Raw genomic sequence first — 13,950 nt, forward strand, 5'->3', positions numbered from 1 at the left:
GGTGCAGTTTGGTGTCAGAGCAAGCTGGGAGAATGACCAAAATATGATGCACTCTGGTGATCCACAATAGCATAACAGCTCCAAGGGGACCATTACAGCCAGTGGACGTCAGAGCAGGCCTTATGCTCAGCTATGGTACTGCAGAGGTTTTAGATCAGTGGTTCTCAACCAGGGGGTACGTGTACCCCTGGGGGTACTCAGAGGTCTTCCTCGGGGTACTCAACTCATCTAGATCAGTGTTTCTCAACTTGGAGGTTTCAGTTCCTGGGGGTGGGGGTGTCACAGGACAGTTTTAGGGAGACTATAAGTAAGGCTATAAGCGAGGGTTGACTGCCCACTGGCCGCTGCTCCCGGGGACCACTCTCTGGACAGCCTCTGGGTGCCCTGGGCCGCTGTTCCAGCCGCCCTGGGACAGCTGCTATTCAGGAGGTCCCCAGGGCAACTCCAGGACCACTGCTCAGGCACTCTTCAGAGCTAGCCACACCAGCAACTGTTCCGGCGGTCCCCGGAGCCAGCTCCACGGAGCCGCCCGGGCAGTGGCCTGTGCAGCTGGCTCCGGGGCAGCCCCCAGACTGCTTCTTGGGCGCTCCCTGGGGCTGCCCCCAGGACCGCTGCTCAGGTGATCCGTGGGACCAGCTGCTCGGGTGGCCCTGAAGTCAGCCGCACCAGCCGCTGTGGAAGTCACGGAGGTCGTGGAAAGTCATGGAATCACGGAGTCACTTCCGCAACCTCTGTGAAAGTATCCTAGCATTAGTCATAAGTGCAGGGCCGGCATTAGGGGGTGGCAAGCAGGACAACTGAGTTCCACAGGGGGCTCAGCGAAGCTAAGTTACATGTTTCAGCCCCGCTGCCAAGGCTCGGGCTTCAGACAAGACTCGCAAGTGAAAAATAGGCTCACGTCTCACACTGAAATATAAGTATACAATATTTATATTCCAGTCCATTTATTTTGTAATTATATGGCAGGCCTGCACAACTCGTAAAGCAGAGAGGGACATATTACTCTAAAGAAAACAGCTGAGGGCTGAACCCCCCCCCCCCCCAGCACCACCAAGCCTCCCTGAAATACCCGCCCCCCAGCACCGCCCGCCCCGCGGAAACAAACCCTCCTTGCCCAGCACTGCCCCACTGGAACAGCGGTATTGAACCTTGGTAATATGCTATAGCGAGCCCCTAAGGTAGTATAATTAAGGTAAAAGAAAAATGTCTTTTTGCTAGAAGTAGAATAAGATCTCCCCCGCACTTTGTAATCAACTGCCCTGTTGAATGAATGAGGTGTGACTGAGGAAGGCGTGGAAGGCAGCACCTCCAGACAGCTGCAATCCCTGGAGAGGGGATGGGAGCCAGACCAGATCAGTAGAACAGGTCAGCCACTGACTCCTCGCTCGCCTCTTCAGCCCCCACCCCCCCAGCTCACCTACTCACCCCCCGCCACTGCCTGCCCACTCGCTGCCTCAGCCCCCCCCACCCCCACGGCTTGCCTCCTCACCCCCCGCCATTGCCCACCCGCCCCTTCAGCCCCCCTCCCTCACCTGCCGCTTGCCTACTCACCCCACCGCGGGCTGCACAGCGAGCCCACCTACTCACACCCCGTGGGCCGCACAGCGAGCCCACGCAGGCCGCATGTTGTGCAGGCCTGTTATATGGTAAAAGTGAGAAAGTACCGGTAATCAATTTTTTGGTAATAGTGTGCTGTGACATTGTATGTCCGATTTTGAAAGCAAGTAGTTTTTAGGTGAAACTTGCAAGACAAATCAGACTCCTGAAAGGGGTACAGTAGTCTGGAAAGCTGGAGAGCCACTGTTTGGATGATAGAGTTTTAGAAAAACAGTCTGACTAAAACCGCCTACTTGTCTTGCTCAGACTTCAGTCTCTTGCCACTGTGAGGCAATAATCTCACTAGTTCTTCAGTCACGCACAGGTTCCTCCAGCAAACCAAGGCTATACATCCTGGCCCCTGTGAAGTCTGATTTGTATTGCTCTGGTGGAGCAAAGCAGACTTAAATTTGGTCTAAGTGGGCAGCTGACATTTCCCTTTGCACGGGAATTCCCCAATAGCATACATACATACATTGTTTCTGGCCTTACGCCATCCCCTTCTCACAGCCCCCAGCACTGGAGGCATGCCCAGTGCACTGCTACACTCCAATAACTGCCAGCGGCTGGAACAACCCTTTGCGGCCACTGGAGCAGGGCATAAAATTCAGAGCCTTAGACACTCCCTGCAATGTACAAAAAGTACAAACGACATGAACAGCATCCGTACCTTTACAAGAATGGCCGTCTTCTGCTAGCTGGTACCCTTGCCTGCAGTAACATTGATAGGAACCATAGACATTGGCACACTCCTGACTGCATGGAGTGCTGTCACATTCATTCACATCTGTATCCAAAAATAAACAAAGGTATTGCTACACTGGAGCAGAACAATATCTACTACAGTTTCCTGCCTCTGACAGCAGCTAGAACCAGATAAGCCAATCACTAGCAAAGAGGGCTAGACGAAAATTTCTCCTGTGAGCAGATTATTCCATAATTGCGTGAGGAACTATAGCACTTCCATAATAATATATAATTAATACATTAGAGTTGGTGAAAAAAGGCCAATTAGTTTCTGCAAAATAAATAAATAAAAATAATTCAAAGGAATGAAACAATTTTCAATGTTTTGTCATTGCACAATTCTTTGCTTTGATACATTTTGATTTAAATCTAAACAAAAAGAGTTAAGTTTTCATTTCTTTTGGTTTTTTTCCCCCCTCTCCTTTTATTCCCCCTTTTCTCCTCTGGAAAAGAGGGATTAAGGAAAACAAGTGGGGAGAGGGAGGAGAGATCAGAAAATGGAAACCAAACCCTTTCTATTTTGATTCAATTTGAATTTTTTTGTTTTGATGAAAATTTGGAAGTTTCAAATGATCCAAAAAATTCTGGAAGAAAATTTTCATTTTTTTGAATTGTTTCATCTGAAACAGACAAATCACAAAAAGTTGTGAAAAAAATCAAAACATTACATTCTGACATTTTCAGAATGAAGCATTTCAAATTTTCTATTTGAAATGGCTTTTCCGTTTGAATTTTGCTTCTATATTATTTTTAAAAAGTTAAAACCCCCGAAAAGAAAATGAAACATTTAAGTTTGTCTCTGTAGCAAAGAATAAAATATATCAGCTATACCAGGATATAGAGGTGAAATATAAGTATTAATTAATGTTGTAATATGGGGGCTTACTGGACTTCGGCCAGTAAGATATTTAGCTTAGCCCAAACAGGGCCTCACATCAACTAGTTGACTGATGAATAACCTTGTATGGGAAATTGTGCTAAGTGCTGATGTTTGGGAAAAAATGTACTGAAATGTATCCACTAACACTGTAAGATGCCAGTTAAAACTGGTTGTAACATTTTGGGGATTTTTGCAGACATAGGGTGACAGCACTGTGCTATCCACAAGTCGTTATGATGGTTGAGGAACATAAATGTTAATGAGTAGAAGGGGAAAGTTAGCCTATGAAAAATGGGGCACCCCAGATTTAGTGGGGAGTGAAAGTACAGATAACGAAAACGGGGTTGAAACCTTCATAAATGGTATAAATGCCAGCGGGAGTTAGTATATCACATCATAAAAGTTGTGTCCCAGCCTGCGTGTCTTGAGAGTCACCTGGATGACACCCACTAGTGAAGATGGTGATGATGAGCAGGAGTAAGATGATTACTGAGACTCTGGGGCTCCCCAGTAGGAGATGTGAGTGATACCAGTAAGAGGGCTAAACACTTTGTACTCTCTTTCTATCTCTGGCTGTATTTCAGTGGTTGTGGGATTATTTATCTGCTAAGTGGATTTGTTAATAAGTGGACTTGTGATAATTAGCAATTTCTTGTGTGCTCCCTGGGTCCCCCATTCTAATAACATTGATAATAATCTTCCTGACGCTGTAGCCACTCAGAAGACTGAACTTTTATCAGCCACTGCTACCTACAAAATTAATCAATAATCAACACATCAATCCATCAGTTAGACTCTACAAGTCAAACAAAATATTTAGTCTGACCTGAAGAGAATTTTGTTTTTTACTTTTTCAGTTTGATGAAACAATTTTCTTTCGTGTTGACCTGCAACATTTTTTGCAGTTCAGTCATCAAACTGAAAAAAAATCAGTTATTTGCACAACTCTAACTGAAAAGATTAGCTCTATAAACACAATGTGTCAAGCTCATGCACAGCTACTGGAGATATCCTGCTCACTCAGTCTAGAAGAGCTTCTCAGAATGCATTAGAAACATGATATTCCCGGTCTCTTGTGCTGCTACGTGTTCCCAGATCGTAATGTGAAAGTTACTGAAACTAACTGAAATAGTATGAAAACTGCTACTGGGCAGTTGGGAAGCACAGCTGCTAAAAAAACAAAGGCAGATTCACAACTGCAAGTCAGTTTGCTTCTTTACCTGCAAATATTGTAACCACAAAGACGGGGGACACGGCTATGAAAGAAGTTGACAAGGTGGGGGAAAGACAAGAGAGAAAAAGGTGAAAGCCACAAGAAAGAGGCGCTCTATGTCGTCATCATATAATGGCTTTTCAGCATTTCATTTCTTGTTTAGTAGAAATGACCTGCCTTGCCTACCACCCCTGGTGATAGAGTGTATGGGATGTAATGATGCTGGAGAAGCTTTACATACATATTGCAAGTTTAATAAATAGCTTAACTATATTGCAGTTTGAGAGCCATTCTAAGAATGCTCGGAATGTGAAATTTTAGTGTTTACAAAGCCTCAGAGCATTCATGAATCATGGGTTCTTGTATCAAATGCCACCCAAACTTCCTTCCCTATAGTCTTTCTTCTTCCAATGCAGACTTTGTCTTAAAAGGAAAGGAAAGCAGTTTGGTACCTTCACAGTGCTTCCCATCATAGGCCAAGCGGAATCCAGATGAACAAGAGCAATGGTAGGACCCAGGAGTGTTCTCACAGGTGTGCTGACACAGCCGTCCTGGGTAATTCCAGCACTCATTTATATCTGTCAGCAAAACAAGCAAACAATGGGAAAACACAGGATTCGAGAGAGACATGGAAGGATATTTTAAAGATGCCAGAGATCGATCTCTACAGTGTGAAATGCTGCAACCTTGGTTTTTTATATTGTCTGGCTTTGTACTCTAATTGGCAAACAGTGATGATAAAATATAAAAAGCTTTATCCCAGTGCATGTGAAGATTTTCAGAAAGGTACATTTCTGCAGCAGAAGATATTTAACCCAGACAAAAGTACTGTGCAGATGACCTCAATCAATAACCTACCATTGAGCTAAACTGAGGACGTCTGCTCCATAATGATACAGAAGAATGGTGGAAGTTGGTCACAATGAATAAAGGTAGTTGGGGGAGCAATCCTATTACCTATTCTGAGCTACTGTACAGCAGAACTAATAACTACACACTAAACAACAGCACTAAATACTGTGAAGGATCATCAATCAGTAGTTTCTGCTTGCTCTGTGCCTTACATACCAATGCAGGCTCTGTTGAATGCATCATACTGATAGCCCATCTTGCAGTCACAGCGATAAGCTCCAGGTAGATTATGACAAATCTGTCCCTCTCCGCAGCGGTGTATGCCTGTCTGACATTCATCAACATCTATAGCAGGAAAAAACAATTACTTTAAATATGGGGAGTGAAAGTGGTGGACATTCACTAAATGACACAGTTTAAGAAATGCCACACCACTGAGAGAAGTTTCAAGTAAAAGAATAAAAAGGAACAGAAACACTGTTAACTGTATCAGGAAAAATAATCATTTTTTTCTGCTCTGTTATTCTCAGAGGTGGCTTCATGTATGGCCAGGCTCCTCTAAATCAAACTTTTGCAAAATAATACATTGTTTGAAAAGAAAACAATGCTTGCAAACACCATGAATACCTCCCATGTTACCCCACATTTAGCTCTAAGCAAAATTTCTGGTTACTGTGCACAAACCATGCCATTTAAACCTGTTTATCAACAGCATTTTATACTGACATTCTCCGATGTTGTTATATCAATCCATGTTGATATTACAAGTCAGCATGTTATAGCAAATCAGTTACAGCAAAATAAGAACCAGCTCAAACTTCTGCTCATCTCCTGAGCCAAGCCAGACCTAAGTTTTGGTTCAGATAAATTCCCACCTCTACTTGCATTATTAACTCTAGTTCCATTTTCTACATTCTTCTCTTTCCCCAACCTGATCCTCCTCTCTGCTATGACCCAAACCAATCCTTGACACTCCCCCATTTTCCATCCCCATCTGATACAAAATCCAATCCTGACGCACCTGCCCACCCCTTCCCAATTTACAGGTCACTAATCTCGGTCTCTCCCCACTCCCATTCTGTTCCAAGATGAGGATAAAAGGCTGATGGGATCGACAATGCAAGTAAAGATGAAGCCATATCAAACAGACATCTGTTTGTTCTCCTCTAGGATGGACGAGGTTCAGCAGTTTGGTTTGGATAACACTCCAACATTTTAAGAGCTTTTTGATTATCTGAACCTTTTGAATTCTGCCTCTTCTCATCCCATCAGATCTTTCCCCCTCCTCCATACCCACCTCTTCAATTCCTCTGGCATCCTAATTCCCTCTCCCCAACAGCCAATAGGGCTGGCTTTGTTTAACATCATCTCAGAGGGCAGTCTAAGATCTGAAACTCTCTTTGCTGTGCTATGGTTGGCTGCTCTATGCAAATTCACAGATTCTGGGACTACTCCAGAGGGACCCAAGGATGGATGGTCCCCCTCCACCCAGCTCTTTAAAATTTGGAGATAGCAAATCTGCTCAGGAAAAAAAATTGACATTTTCTGAGCCTCTGCATGGATGCTTGCTGTGGTAGGTCTCTTGGGAGCCAAGAGCAAACAAGGGTTACTTATACAGACTTCAGATTGGTTTGGATGTGGTGAGAGATGTGGCTTCATGTTTGGTTCAGTTCTTATTTAGCACAGATTCACACGTTTCTAATGACTACAGGCATTAGATTTGCGGAAAAGCCTATCCAGGAAAGAATTCCTGGAAGGGGGAAAGATTTCTGCTGAAATGCTGCCTCTCCACTTTCTTTCAGAGCAGAGCAAGGATTAGGAAAAGGGAGTTTTTAATAAAGATTTAAATCAGCAAATTAGCAATTTTATTTGCAGTGAATTCATTTGTGCCATTATTTCATTCATTTGTGAGAAACTGTATATTCCAATGTATAAGTCCCTGCCCTTAATTTGGTCTAGAACTTTTTTCAGTCTGAGGTATGTATTTCAAGATAGTTACAATACTTTTCAATTAAATGTAAGGGTTACTTGCATTGCTACTAACTGATCTGGTGAATTAGAAAGAATGAACACATTCAGGATAAAGTCTCTAAACAGAGGAAGACGACCACACAGGCTCAGTTCTGCTGCAGAAACATGTCCAGATGATCTATTTCTATTACTATGAGTTAATCTGAAGTCCAATTAACCATCACAATGCCCTGAAGAAATAGATTTTATCATAGAAAGGGGAAATTGGAACCACATGGTTTTCTTTTTTCTTCTACATACTCTTTCCTTATTTAAAGCAACCATACTAAAACATTTAGACTGAAAACAGAGGCGCACCTCACTTAGCCGGAGGCAGAGAGCTTGCATGTGGCATAGGTCATATTAACATGAAACATTTCTTTCCCTAAACCAAACAGAAAAGCAGATTCCTACACTCTCTAGATGTGGCAAGCTACCATATGAATTTTCTTGTACCTGGACCTAAAAACTGTGCCAATAATTTAAATTAAAAATGTGGAGTAACATCTGTAATTACAATGTATTACATTATCTCATCCCTATAACCACACAACCCAGCCATGTATGAGTAATGTTTTTTTCCTCCTTAAAAAAAAGAAGAAAAGAAAAGAAAATGACCCATTTTTCTCAGGCCAGCTGTTTGAAAACTCAAAAGATAGAGAAGCACTAGCCATCACAAGTCAACTTTGATACTGGTCTGAAAACAAAGACCTTTTAAACTAATGCTGGGACTTTGGAGCTGCCTGTCAAAGGCTGTCACCTTGTAGAAAAATGACATGTTGTTCTAATCTAGGGTCTGAAAAGCCTTTGTCCTGTTTTGATACTAGCTTTCATGGTCCCAACGACTAGTGCCAGGACAGATCCTCAGCTGGTATAAGTTGAAACAGCTTTGTTGACCTCAGTGAAGTAACACTGATTTACACTAGCTGAGGATCCATCCTAGAGTGTTGATGCTTTCCACTGCGAGAGAGAGGAGCATTTCTTTTCTCTTTATGTCCATTGGGGGTATCTCCCTGCTTGCTAAATGATAACGGATGAAAGATGAGTGCATCTTTTCATCAAGATCAGCCAACTCATCCCCCTTTACAATTGTACCAACAAGAGTTCTTAACCTTATCATCATCTAGTTATTTTTAATAGTCACAGTCTATAGGCTGAGTCCAAAACTTGCCCATCTCTTCACTTGGAGGAGTTAAGAGGTCTGCGACACTCTGGGGATAGTAGTGTAGAAGTGAGATATGTGGTGGTGACGTAGGGCAATGTGTAATGCTGAAGGTGGGAAGCTCATCTGACATATGTCCTGTACCCACACCATTGCTCTCTGCTATGGGCCTTTTTCTTTTTTAGCCTCTTTATCTTTTGCAGTTTATTAAATCATTAGCTATGAGTAAAGTCAGAAAATAAATGAATGGGACTTTACTCTTTCCATCCCTCCCCTAAATTCACAGAAAGGCTGATTTTGTTCTTTTTACTGGTTCATTTCTTTCCAAATATAGTTTCCTATTTTCTACATTTACAAAATATATTTAATTCATAAAGACACAACTTCATTCTTGTTTGAACTCTGTAGGCCTGTCTTTGTTCTCTTGCATCTCATGTAGAATGCAAAAATAAGTTTAAAATCCTACGAATCTGATTGGATACCACTGTACGCCCACTTTGTACTGGTGGAAGTGACTACACAAGGTGCAGCACAACAGAGAATCTGGCCCTGAGTATATGTGCACTTCTTTAAACAAAGTAGTCAGGACTTGGACTTATTCTGAGAATTTGGACAACAGAAAAATAACTAGCAATTTCATTTGCACTGCTGTAAAGACTATCTGCCCATTTATCTTTTCTGATGAATGCACTCACAGTGTCTCTTTTATGCAGTATGTTATTACCCGAGACCATATCCGTCCACAGTGAGATACTATGAAATAACAGAGTATGAAGCTTTTGATTGTCAGGTTGGGACTAACCACTGAGTCAAACAGAATCTAAAATTAAAGTTAGTAGGTACAAGATGCAACCAAAACCAAGTTCACTCAAGGTCACCAAAAGGAACTAACTACAGTATTCAGGCATTAACATAATACAGGGGTAGGCAACCTATGGTACGCGTGCTGAAGGCGGCACACAAGCTGATTTTCAGTGGCACTCACGCTGCCTGGGTCCTTGCCACCGGTCCGAGGGGCTCTGCATTTTAATTTAATTTTAAATGAAGTTTCTTAAATGTTTTAAAAACCTTATTTATTTTACATACAACAATAATTTAGTTATATATTATAGACTTATAGAAAGAGATCTTCTAAAAACATTAAAATGTATTACTGGCACGTGAAACCTTAAATTAGAGTGAATAAATGAAGACTCGGCACACCACTTCTGAAAGGTTGCCGACCCCTGACATAATATAACAACATAGTAAGTACTGACCACATCGTCATCAAGCCAATCTTTAAACTCTCCTACTCCTGGAATGCAGTTATAACAATTTAAAGTTTTCTAAAACTATTTTGGAACTGAAATAAGCTTTTTCCCCTAGCAGAGCACCCAATTGCAGATGGGAGTCTGATCCTTACCGATACATCGAGATCCATCTTCGCTGGAATGATAGCCTCTGCTGCACATTAACAGGTTTCTCTGACAAGTGTACGATCCAACAGTATTGATACAGTTGAATCCAGGCTTACATGGCTCAGGAAGTGAAGTGCATTCATTAATATCTGTGGAAGAGAAAGTGTATTAGTATTAGCTATTCAATGAATCTGCTTCTTTCCGTTCCAGCTGTCACTTCTTTTCCCTCATTTTGATTTTGATTTATTATGCAATCTACATAGGGGCTGATGAGGATCAGTTATGACTGCATTTTAAAACTTCATGGTATGCAAATCCAATATATAACATTTTTAAAAGAGCAGCAACATTTGGGTAAAATTCAGTGAAAATTTAAAGAACATCAAACATGATCAATGTACAGCCACTGAACAGTGTAACAGTATCAGGAGTCTGTTCAGTGCTACTGCACAATCAGGAGTCTGTTCAGTGCTACTGCACACATTAGAAATGTATTGCTGTAATCACACTTACCGACACAATTGCCCTCCGGGTCTTGTAAAAATCCTTCCATGCATCGCTGCTTTGATTCACAATAGAATGATCCCTTTGTATTCTGACATACAAAGTTTACTTGACAACTATGAGTTCCTCTCACACATTCATCAATGTCTATTAATAAAGATAAAGAAACAATATGTGATCAATTCTGCCATATTTTTTTCTAATCCTATTAAATAATTTGTAACTCATTTCCTTTTTTTCTCTTTTTCAGAAATGTGGTTATGAAGTATCAGATTTTCAAAAGGCCTCTAAAAATGTGCTTGTAAAATCAGTGAGTACAGTTGTTTGTTCCTGCCCATGGACAGGCTTCAGAATCTTGCAGCTCCATTTTTTTAGGCTCCATTTCTGCAATGAGATCCATGCAAGTAGGCCCCACAATCTCCAGAGTCCCACTGAAGTCACCAGTGTAGATCCTATTTCAGGATTGGGGTCCAAGAGACCCACAGAAACATTGATGTAGTGTATGTTTTGTGTTGACTAGTAGCTCCATTACTAAAGCAAGATGGACATTCTGCTTCTTACAGAATAAAAACCTGTAGCTAAAATCTTGACACTTCTGAAGTCAGTGGCAAAACTCCCATTGATTTCATTGGCAGGATTGCAGCGTGTGTGCATGTGTGTGTGAGGGAGAAAGAGAGAGAGTGTGTGTGACACAACTGAACAAATAAGAAATAGCCAATAATTTATTGCTGCCTTTTGCGGTCTATGAGCAGCTAACAATTTTCTCCAATTTATTACTTACCTGACATGATTTGCCAAATAGTTTCCACATTTAACTTTTGGTCTGTTTATTAGCAGTTTATTCTGAGATTTCAATCTTCAAAATTCAAGCTGTGTTGGTCAGTTTTGACTGGATACAGATCGCATGGCATTGTTTCATTTCCCTGACTGGATGAGTATAATGAGGTTTCTGGTGTAAATACTCACATTCACAAGCTCAAAACTCATTTTTGGTGAGTATTTTCTAATGTTAGCTTATAATTTGCTGCTTCTGTGAAGATTCCTATTGGTGAACTCGTTTGCTAGAATATTGCCAGGAAAGCAGAAAATAAAAAAAAGAGGCACAAACACAAAATCCATGTTCTAAGTAGGAGAAAGCCTGCAGAACCTTTGGAGGCATTCCCTCAGCTGTAAGTATCAGCAAGAGACGTATGTTAAAGTTGTTTGCAGTGTTGTTGTAGCTGTGTTTATCCCAGGATATGAGGGTGAGGCAATATCTTTTACTGGACCAACTTCTGTTGGTGGAAGGTACAAGCTTTCAAACTACACAGAGCTATTCTTCAGGTCCTTCCCCAGACCTGAAGAAGGGCTCTGTGTAGCTAGAAATTCTGTACCTTCCACCAACAGAAGTTGGTTCAATAAAAAGCATTACTATACCATCTTGTCTCTCTCATATGTTAAAGTTGTCAATCTTCCAGAAGCTACTATGTTGTCAAGTCTTTCTACCACGGAAAGAAGATGAAGTACCAAAAAACAATGGAGACTCAGTATCTCATAGCATAAAACTAACTGCCAAAGCAAAGTAAAGTAGTTGTAGCAATATCTAGACATGAATTCTTACAGAGATGCTGGAATTTTAGCCCTTGGGAGTCACATTTAAAGGGCCATTTAAAAACCTGCTTTATACATTCTATAAACCATTAAGAAGTCATATAAATAAATAGTAACTAATTTATAAGGCTAATAAATGCTAGGACCAAACAGTGGAGCTAAGGCTCCCTCGAGGTGAGCAAGGACTCCACAATCTAGCCCTTATTAAGTCTTTTAAAACATATGCTACCTACAGTTAAATATCTGGTTCACTTACAGCGTAGGAATTCAGTTACTAGTCACTTAAAATGTTTGCTATGTGCCAAATTCTCAGGTCTATACTAAGGCCAACTGCTATTCAAGTCATTGGGAAATTGCAGGAGTAAAAATGGAGTGGGGACCTAAGTTCCCTGTATGCCAGCCTATTAAGTGCGGTGCAAGCACTCAGGGAACAACTCAGCCGGGACCTGCTGTGGCTGGGGGAGAGGTGCCCCTCTCTCAGCCCCAACCTAGCCCCGCCCCCAACGTGCCAAGGCCAGGAGAGGGGCGCTCCTCCCCCAGCCCAAACCCAGTCCCAGACGTGCTGCATCTGTGGGAGGGGCACCTATCACATGGCCCCAACCCCAGAGCTGCCACAGCAGGGAGAGGCACCTCTCCCCCCAAGCCCAGGTGCTGCTGCGGAGAGTCCTCGCTCCCCGCTGTAGCCCCGGGGAAGCCTGCACCCTAAATCCCTCATCCCCACCCCAGAGCCTGCACCTCCCAGCCAGGGCCCTCACCCCCACCCCAACCCTCTGCCTCAACCCTGAGCCCCTCATCCCCTGCCCCACCCCAGAGCCCTCACACCCCTGCACCTCAACCCTTTGCCCCAGACCTGAGCGCCCCCTACACTCTGAACCTCTCGGCCCCACCCCCACCCCATGAATTTTGTTATGTGCACTGATATGAAGATGATACGTCACACAGAACCTCCATATTGGTGCACATAACAAAATTCATTCCTCACATGTGGGGGAAAAATTAGAGGGAACACTGGTGGGGACACAGCTCCTACCATCTTGCATTGAGGAGAGAGAGATCCCCCACATCTCTCTCTCTCTCTCTCTCTCTCACACACACACACACACACACCAGCCACCTGTGCTGCACTGTCTCCATTGACCTGGGACTCTAGTGGAGCTTTCATTGGTCTGGGCCGCCATATATAGGGTTGGACAAGGAGAAGGGAGTGGGAAGGAGAAGAACCCAAATCATTCTCACCCCCATGGAAAATGCTCCAAAAATCTGAATACAGCCAGAGGCTGCATCAACATAGGAATTGCCATACTGGATCAGGCTCATGGTCCATCTAGTCCAGTATCCTGTCTCTGACTGTGACCAGCACCAGATATATCAGAGAAAGGTGCTAGAACCCCACAGTAGGCAGAAGCGGGATAATCTTTCCCCATGGAAGACTCATCCTGATCCCTAACAGAGGCTGGCTTAAGCCTTGAACCATGAGGTTTTAAATCCCTTCCACAGTTTTATCAACTCCTCAGTTAAGATATTAAGTTTCTTCTGGAGCCCCTTGAGTGTTGGGGACTGCACTTCCTTGGAGATGCCAGCCAGGGGCAGCCTTCAGCTGAGAAGTCCCTAATAATCTGGTTCCACTGGAGAGCCATAGGGGACTAGCAGTTAGCGCACAGACACCCTATGCATCTTAGGGGATCTGTAAGGTGTGGTCTGACCATCTATGCCTTTGGGGATGTAATTAACCCTGCCCCGTCCCACCCACACCCCTGGAAAAATTTAGTTCACTGTGTTTTCCTTCCCGTCCCCCTCTCAGAGGTTTTCCTGTGGGAGGATACAACAAAGACTCAGGCTATGGGGCAATGCAGCAATATTTCCATTACAAACCATGGGATGAACCTGTTTTAGGAACAGCAGTTTAAAAAAACCCAAAGTGTTTTGGGAAATTGGCTTTACCTGCCTCTGACATAAACAATCTTTTGGTGATCTGTTTTTCTCTCTCATCTATTTA

The 13,950-nt window shown here is 42.9% G+C and overlaps 1 protein-coding gene across 2 annotated transcripts in view; it reads right to left on the reverse strand.

Moving 5' to 3' along the window:
- FBLN2 (fibulin 2) overlaps positions 1-13,950 on the reverse strand; it is a 200,362-nt gene that overhangs the window by 13,449 nt on the left and 172,963 nt on the right. For both annotated transcript variants that reach the window (XM_045025338.1, XM_045025339.1), the window contains 5 exons: positions 10,374-10,511; positions 9,866-10,009; positions 5,505-5,633; positions 4,889-5,014; positions 2,267-2,383 (listed from right to left, as the gene is read on the reverse strand). In XM_045025338.1, coding sequence (XP_044881273.1) covers positions 2,267-2,383; positions 4,889-5,014; positions 5,505-5,633; positions 9,866-10,009; positions 10,374-10,511 — 654 coding nt within the window. The remainder of the gene's footprint in view (positions 1-2,266; positions 2,384-4,888; positions 5,015-5,504; positions 5,634-9,865; positions 10,010-10,373; positions 10,512-13,950) is intronic.

This window comes from Mauremys mutica, chromosome 7 (genome assembly GCF_020497125.1).
Source record: "Mauremys mutica isolate MM-2020 ecotype Southern chromosome 7, ASM2049712v1, whole genome shotgun sequence".
Classification (NCBI taxonomy): domain Eukaryota; kingdom Metazoa; phylum Chordata; order Testudines; family Geoemydidae; genus Mauremys; species Mauremys mutica.